General features: G+C 33.9%; 2 protein-coding genes across 4 annotated transcripts in view; one reads left to right on the top strand and one right to left on the bottom strand.

The window, feature by feature from the left end:
• Positions 1 to 3,234, top strand: part of LOC107695846 (membrane cofactor protein-like) — a 22,828-nt gene extending 19,594 nt beyond the window's left edge. For 2 of the 3 annotated variants that reach the window (XM_016495925.1, XM_016495924.1), the window contains 4 exons: positions 354 to 377; positions 786 to 842; positions 1,634 to 1,667; positions 1,976 to 2,067. In XM_016495925.1, the coding sequence (XP_016351411.1) occupies positions 354 to 377; positions 786 to 842; positions 1,634 to 1,667; positions 1,976 to 1,985 (125 nt within the window). In that variant the 3' untranslated portion in view covers positions 1,986 to 2,067. Of the gene's footprint in view, positions 1 to 353; positions 388 to 785; positions 843 to 1,633; positions 1,668 to 1,975 lie in introns of all 3 variants that reach the window. The other variant, XM_016495923.1, reaches the window with a different exon arrangement.
• A 1,463-nt stretch (positions 3,235 to 4,697) lies between these two features.
• LOC107695847 (V-type proton ATPase subunit S1-like) lies at positions 4,698 to 5,572 on the bottom strand. Its single transcript, XM_016495928.1, has 2 exons — positions 5,307 to 5,572; positions 4,698 to 5,177 (listed from the first exon to the last, which is right to left on the bottom strand). The coding sequence occupies exons 1-2, from the start codon at positions 5,535 to 5,537 to the stop codon at positions 4,968 to 4,970; spliced, it is 441 nt and encodes a 146-aa protein (XP_016351414.1). The 5' UTR covers positions 5,538 to 5,572; the 3' UTR covers positions 4,698 to 4,967.
• Between the last annotated feature and the right edge of the window lie 2,806 nt (positions 5,573 to 8,378).

Below are 8,378 nucleotides of genomic sequence, written 5' to 3'. Positions count from 1 at the left end.
TGCCTTCCTTCTGATCACAACAAAAGAGTGGATGAAGTTTATTTTTAATGAAGATCCAGACCGCGTCAGTAAGAACTTGAAAAAAGGCAGTTTATGACCTTTTAATGTTATTAGCTTTTTGTAATGGGCCTGTTAGGGGAATAATCTTTTTTTTTTTTTCGGTTTTTTTTTTTTTTCTTAGCATGAGTCTAATCTCTGGTATAATTGTATAACTGTTTACTTAAACTGTCTGTCCACTGTATCTTTTTTAAAATAATCTACTCCATCTAGGTTATCCATCTGTTTGTATTAGAATCTACACATTTTTCCTCCTGTTTTACGGTTTCCTAACTGTATTTTTTTTTATGCCACAGGAGACACAACACCTACAAGTACACGTAAGTATTAGTAAAAAAAACAAAACAAAAAAAAAACTTTTTTACTGTACTATTCAGTAGAGCTGATGATTCCTCTTGTCAGTAACGGTCACCCTTGGCTCTTTGATCTTTTTGATCTGAAATGTATGAAACTGGTGGATTATGAAATGTGATAATTCTAGTATTTCTGTAAATGCAAGTTCATATATTTGACGGATTGTGACAGCTCAGAGATTCAGAGTATCCTATAATAGGCTGGTTTCTGAGCATTCTGCAGGTCATGTCATATTTCTAGTTGGACATTGTAGTTAGTTTTAAATTAATATTTACTTCTGGGTTATGGTTAATTTTGTTGCAAGTGTTACAAAGGGATTTCACATTTTACAAAGTGTTTGTCTTAATCCATTAAACAATGTATTTTTTTTTTAGCAGCTCCATGGGTTGTTGCACTGATTGTGATTGTTGTGATTGTTTTGATTGGTCTGGGTAAGTAATTCTGCATATTTCACCTGATAATCTACATGTCCTATACCTTCTTATTCAATACAGTCACCAAATCTTTTGTTAAGTTGTAGCAGTGTTATGCTTTAAAACTGACTGAGTTTGGGTTCCAGGGGGAAAAAAACAACAGTTATGAAATAATTTTTTCCAAAAATATAATCAGTCAGCTTAAAATTTTTTATAATGAACAAAATGCAAAGAAACCGAGAATGTTTTAATTTTACCTTTTTGATAATGACTTTATATTCTGAAAAATAAGTCTTACCTGATTATCACACAAGGCCATAATTGCATTGTTGAGAGAGAGAAACAGAGAGAGGAAAAAAAGATAAGTTAACGTATAATAAACGTTTTTTTTTTAAGTTCTCGTCACTCCACAACAAATCCTTTAAACTTATATTTTGCATTCCTGTTCTGAATACTGTTAAATTTAAAGTAAACTTAATGTATATTGTAGTGTAATTTATTATTAACAACATTTATTATAATCTATTTAAATCATAACTGAATCTACTGGTGTGTGAGAAATGTGCTAAACATATACACTTGGGCTGATATACCTCCCTCACTGAGCATAAATCCAATTGTGCACTTCGTCCAATCCCCCTGACAACTGTCACACAGTATCAGTTTTGTTTTTATTTGTGAAATATTCAAGAAAATTAGTTTTGTTGTCCTTTTTATGTAGGATTCTGACATTGTTAAAATGAGAATTTGATCTTTTTTTTTATTACAATCAAGGTTAATCATTTGTAACAATTTATTTCTGTTATTAGTTGTGGTTGGAGTGCTGTGTTACAAAAGGAATCGGTAAGGAGGAGGACATTGAGTTTTGAAGGTTCTTCCTCATGTATTTAGCAAATACATACGTGCATATGCACACTCTCATTTATGCATCAACAGCCCTGAGTGTTTTCTAGACACTTAAATTATTCTTTCTTCTGGCTTTTTACCTGAGCCTGCTGTTATTGGGACCTGCCAGTTTTCATACCTTAAAAATATAGTATAATACAGTATGTAGTATAATTATATAACATTTATATAATTTATTCTTTGTTTTTAAATAACAGCATGCATTATATTTTTTGGTGAATGACTATTTGCACCTCTAATTACAGGTGTTCATGAAGTTGCCATGGAGAAAGTCTGTGAAGCATCTTGCATGTATATATCATTTAAATAAGCACTTCCCAGAATTGTCAAAGGCTGACTAATTTCTGGCAGCAAATTCCTCCATAATCAGACCCACTGTTGCTTTGAAAAGCCCAGCTTAATTTGAACAAACTCCTTTCTAGCAGTCGCTAACTTCACCCCATGCTGTGCTCTGAAAGAGATCTGTCTTCACATAAGTCAGGTTGATTTCACTTTTATAAAGTGTTTGCTTGTCATTTCTAACTTAATTTTCAACACTGTTGATGCAGTGATCACTCTTCTGTTAATGATGTTGCTGAGAATGTCTGAAGATTCACACCAAAAGAAGTGCACTGACTGTCCCATACCTCACTGATTTGGTTGAGAGCTAAATTTAGCATGAATATTTATGTAGAAAGTCTGATCAATTCTGATTTAAAAGAGATTAATGTTTGAATTTGTAACTATTCCATAGTATTTGTGAAGTCAATAAGGCTTAGTTTTAATTTTGCCTATTACTTTTCATTTGGATAAAACAGGATGTATATATTAACCTTCCAGTAAATATTCTGCAGAATGTGATTTGCAGTGCAGATTTGAAATGAAATGTTTTGTCTAATCCTGTTGAAGTACTTAGTGCCTTTTCATTCTACTAGAGTTTTTGTTCAGGGTTGTCTAACACTATGCGTAGAGCAGAATTTGTTTAGGTTCTAATTACATTAGAAATGCTTTGCTATTGATTACACACTTAGATCTAATGAAGAAAAAGAAAAGAGAATTCAGTACTTTTCTTTCCTGTGATCGTAGATATTTTTTTTGTAAAGTTTTGATTTAAAATGCTGTAATTTATCTAATTTGCTTTTGCCAAATTAAAGTCATGTAAAATTATCTGTGGTTTAGTTCAGCTAATATTTTCTACCATTTCTGTTAAATTTGTCAAGTAATTCAATTTTAACAGCAAAATCGTTTCCCAAATAAGTGTTTTTTTTGTGTGTGTGTTGAATTTGACTGCTTAACTGTTTTTTCAGCTTGCAATTTCAAATATGTATCATACTGTTTTATTGTAGCAATTAGCTGTTGTTTGGAATAATGGTTTGGAACCACTACTTTGACTCTTTGACGGTGCAAACGCTGAAATTCAACAAAGTTGATCTTCTATAAATCCACCTCTTGCAATTGTGTATTTCACTGAGATCTGTAGGTGCCTGGATGGTCTCAAAATAAAAGCTCCATGGTCAAAACATAACGCAAATATTTTCCGTTTGATCATTTTAGTTTAGTTTTTAGATATCGCAGACTTGAGCATTGATTCACTTTGACAAATGTCTAATGTAAAATTAGATTTTGCAAGACCAGTTGCTCCATCATCAGCAGATACATTTCGTATTGCAAAATTCAACATGCATAGCTGCTTTCTGTATCACAAGGCTGCCAAAAAAAACGTTCAGTCAACATTGTCCTTAAAATCATCATTACAAGGAGCAATCAATTGAGATATTTAGTGGTAGTTTAATCCTTCAACTAGAAAAAAGGATGTTCATAACATGATTACAATGCATTGCTCTGATTGCAAATCTAGTGACGTGAACTGCTCATTTGAATCTGTAGAATATACAATGTATGTTTCACAACAACGCCCAACAAAACACATCGTAAAATAAAAACATACTGAACATCAATCCTACTGGACATGGCATGTTTTGAATGGAATATTGCTCCAATGAGCTTAACAGATATACAATAGTCACTTCAATTCACTTTGCATCCTGTTGTACAGCCAACAGCAAAATTCTGAAAAGCTATTTTCATTTAAAAACAAATTTAAGTCTACTATAAATCATTCAATCTTTATATTTTTAAAATTGTGGGCATCTCATAAATTAATTCAAACAATTATCCATCGAAAATACATGAATACTGGGTACTTATGGCACTTTTATCAGTTTAATAACCAATAAATCACAATTCAGCCTAATGACCACTTTTCATTTTCCATGCAGTGACTGGTCCGTCTTAGGCACTTAAAATGTACATTTGGCATTATTAAATATTGGAAACTCTTCATGTACATCTACAAAAAACATATACAAATCTAGTACAATATGAGAAACAAACCACCAGATTTAAATAAGATAAATAACAGTAACCCAAAAAATAACAGCACAAGATGTTCTAATGCAAAACATGTCAAACGTTATTGCATTCATAAGAAACATGCATGTGCACTGTGTGTGTACTGAAATGTGTAGGTTCAATTCAATGCATTAGGAATCATAAACTAATGTCAAAGAACAACCTTTTTGCAGCATTTATTAATCTCTAGACCACTGGTTCCCAATCCTGGTCCTGGAGAACCCCCAACACTGCACATTTTTGGTGTCTCTCTTATCTGACACATTTGAGGTCTTGGAGTCTTCACTAATGAGGTGACGAGTTGAATCAGGTGTGTTTGAATAGGGAGACATCTAAAATGTGCAGTGTTGGGGGTTCTCCAGGACCAGGATTGGGAACCACTGCTCTAGACCAACGTTAATTTACAAATATAAAATTTGTATAATATATAATGTTAACCCATGTTCCTTTATATATATGTATACTAGTATATAACAATGTTCATTTATACAACTTCAATTTATATATAAAATCATTACAAATGCTGTAAAAGAATTGTTCATTGTTATTTCATGTTAGCTATTGCATTTATTTGTATAGAACCTTATTGTAAAGCTTTATCAAAGTTAATCAAATAATAAAAAATGTAATAAGGGAGAGATGAAAATAATTTCACCACTTTCTACAAGACATCAAAATAAATTTGAAAAATATTATTTGCCTTAGAATATACATACTCTCAAAAACCCTCAAAGACTCATGATAGATCCATAAATTCCTGATTACCAACATCTTTTTTGACACATACAAAATCAAGCATATTTTTACAATTTTGACAACATGACAGTTTTTGGTTGTTGGCTCAGATCACTCACTCTGAGGCACTGAAATCGCTGGGCCTTTTGGATCATCAAAGCGGTCCATGGTGCGAACCTGCATGATCATGTGCAGGCCGTAGGTAAGAATGAACACCATGAGCAGAGAGGTCAGCAGGCCCATCCAAATCCCTGGAGTGAAAAATCCTGCACAATCGCTGGCATACGAGAAGTCTTCACCAGTAACGTTGAAGCCTTGGATCTGTGGGAAACATGGTACATCAATCAGCTGCAGTATGTGGCGTTTTTGTGGTATACTGTATATGGGTTTTGTAAATGAAGCTGAATCGTTTAACACTACCAGCTCAAAAACAGCGCACTGTAATAGCACCTGAAAATCAGTGAAGGACAGCGTCCATTGGTTAGCGTTGTCCGTAGCACTGCGAGGCACCAGCAGGGGGCTCTGAATGCTGCTCACGCTCTGGCAATGGAAAGAATACTCTGCAGGAGAGTAGATCCCGCCACTGGCGTTAAAGATAGCCCTCTGCCCGTCATACTCCAGCACCACCTGCTCCATCACCGACCAGTTGCGAGCAGATACAGGAAAGAAGATCTTGCGCATAGAGAAGCTTTGGCGAAGTATCACAAATTAGGGGTGTGACAATATACTGTTACAATACATCACAATATATTGTTACAATACTTCACAATACAAAAATACAACAATATATAACATGCATACACTATTGGCCAAAGGTTTTAAATAATTAAACAAATTTTAAATGTTTTTGACAAGTCCCTTATGTTCAATAAAGATACATTTTTTTCTATAAAAATACAATAAAAACTGTAAAATTATGAAATATTATTACAGTTTAAAAGAACTGTTTTGTTGTTTTATTATATTTTAAAATGTAATTTATTCCTGTGATGGCAAAGCTGAATTTTCAGCAGCCATTCCTCCTGTCTTCAGTGTCACATGATCCTTCAGAAATCATTCTAATTATTAAATAAATACCTTGGTGAACGTCTTCCAAAAACAAAAAACAAACCTTAATTAATCCTAACTTTTGACCCCTGCTGTACTTCACCCAAAACGCAAGTCTAGAAAGATTTAATTTAGCATTAAATATGGTAAATTCAAACAACTGAGCTTCCATGTTTATAAATCATTTGTAATAAAGAAAACATAAAATACATTATTTACTAAAATACAATATTTAAACATTTTTAAATGTATATAGTCAGGGACATCGTGCAAGTACGTGTTTAACACAATTTTTTTTTAAAGATAAACATAGTTATTAATTTTTCTATTATGGTGTTGCTAATGGCCTGTACATGGGGGACCAATGTTTAAAGGGGGGGGTACAATGCCGTTTCATGCATTCAGAGTTGTTTACACTGTTAAAGAGATGGATTCTCATGCTAAGCATGGACAAAGTTTCAAAAAACAATTTGGACATATGACGGCTTCTGTGCCAAATATCGTACTTCCGGGTTCGTACAAGGGTCTGAGAGTAACGCAATTTCAATTCTCTGTGTGTATGTGCTGTACATGTGGAAGAATTGACAATAAAGCAGACTTGACTTGACTTGACTTGACTTGACAAGTTGCAGAGAGTTTTTTTTTCGATCGTGGCTCTTCATGACGTAGACCAGGGTGGAACTCCTTATATGGGCATTTCTCCTGGAAGAGCGCGCCCGCGCACGCATCGACCAGAGTGAGAGCTAGATCGCGCCCATCAATGCGCTTCATCCAGCAGCAGCGCTGCACGGGACTTGCTCAGAAAGAATAGGCTTCTTTTATGGCAAGCCGTTTTAGCATTTAAAAGTTTGTTTTGACTATCCATAAATATAATTTAAGATAGGAACAATTGTATTTTGACGAGTCATAATTATAATTCGACTAGTCACAATGACAATTAGAGATATCTGCAATTATAATTGCACTAGTAAGAAATCGGATTAGAGATATCTCTAAATACTTTATGACTTGTCAAAACTCTATTTAAGATATCTGTTATGACGTCATAGATATCTTCAATAGGGCGTCACACATATGCAAAGGTAATTAGAGATATCTCTAATTCAGTTTCGACTAGTCACAATTATATTTTAAGATATCTGAATTGTACCTGCTCCTAGTCGAATGTGGTGTTGTGTGACGTGAGACTAAATTTACTCAGCTCCTCCCAGAGTTCCTCCCCGACTAATGTTTAGTGCTAACTGCTAAGTGCTAACAACAGTGGTCTGCTTTTCTTGTCACTGAGAGAAAAGCTACTGGATGAAGTGCTTCAGGGGTTATTAAATAATATCTGGATGCAGCCATATGTGGTAAAAGGTCTCCAGCGTACATGTATGTATAGCGCTGTGATTTTAATTTAATCATGTTGCAAAACGGACCAAATGCAGTGTAATGTTCAGTAAAGGCAGAAAACCGCAAACTGAGACTAAATTTACTCAGCTCCTCCCAGAGTTCCTCCCCGACTAATGTTTAGTGCTAACTGCTAAGTGCTAACAACAGTGGTCTGCTTTTCTTGTCACTGAGAGAAAAGCTACTGGATGAAGTGCTTCAGGGGTTATTAAATAATATCTGGATGCAGCCATATGTGGTAAAAGGTCTCCAGCGTGCATGTATGTATAGCGCTGTGATTTTAATTGAATCATGTTGCAAAACGGACCAAATGCAGTGTAATGTTCAATAAAGGCAGAAAACCGCAAACTGCTCGTCTGAATTTATTTATTATACATTTAGACATAATGAAGAACAATGTAATTATACAATAACAACATGAAAAATAGTACAAATAAATGAATGACGGACAAGAACAATGCTTCAGAATCAGATGCAGTCAAAAAAGGTGAAGGCTGATTTTAAAAAGATTACAATTTAATAAAAGTTTAACTGGCATTGATGACATTTATTAGTGGGTTACATTACGTTGTGTATGGATTCAGGTTTACTTGTGTCGTTATGGCAGCTTGTTTCCGCCATGGAATAAAAAATAAAAGTAATTTGCAGCTTTTTATCTTACAATTCTGACTTTTTTTTTCTTCTCAGAATTGCGAGATATAAACAATGCGAGTTATAAACTTTATAACTCACAAATCTTTGCATTGTGTTTAGCTATATCTTGCAATTCTGAGAAAAAAAGTCAGAATTGTGGAATAAAAAGTCGCTATTTATTTATTTATTTATTAATTATTTCTTTATTTAGTGGAGAAAACGAGCTTCCATAGGAAATAGCACACAAGGTGGGAGTATTGCATTTTATTATAGCAAGAGATCCATGATGATGATATTCTGCTATGTTCAATGATGAGCGCCAATGTATTCTTTTAACATTATATCAAATGTTGCAACAGCTGACATGAGATCTATACAAATCCTTAGCTACTGATTTTACATGTGTTCGTTTGTAAATAAAGGCTAACACAATTTAATCCACAGCACACACGT

Source organism: Sinocyclocheilus anshuiensis, unplaced genomic scaffold (genome assembly GCF_001515605.1).
Source record: "Sinocyclocheilus anshuiensis isolate Anshui unplaced genomic scaffold, SAMN03320099.WGS_v1.1 scaffold234, whole genome shotgun sequence".
Lineage (NCBI taxonomy): Eukaryota > Metazoa > Chordata > Actinopteri > Cypriniformes > Cyprinidae > Sinocyclocheilus > Sinocyclocheilus anshuiensis.
Note: the sequence above shows the minus strand (reverse complement) of the source record. Positions and strands in the feature narration are given on the sequence as shown.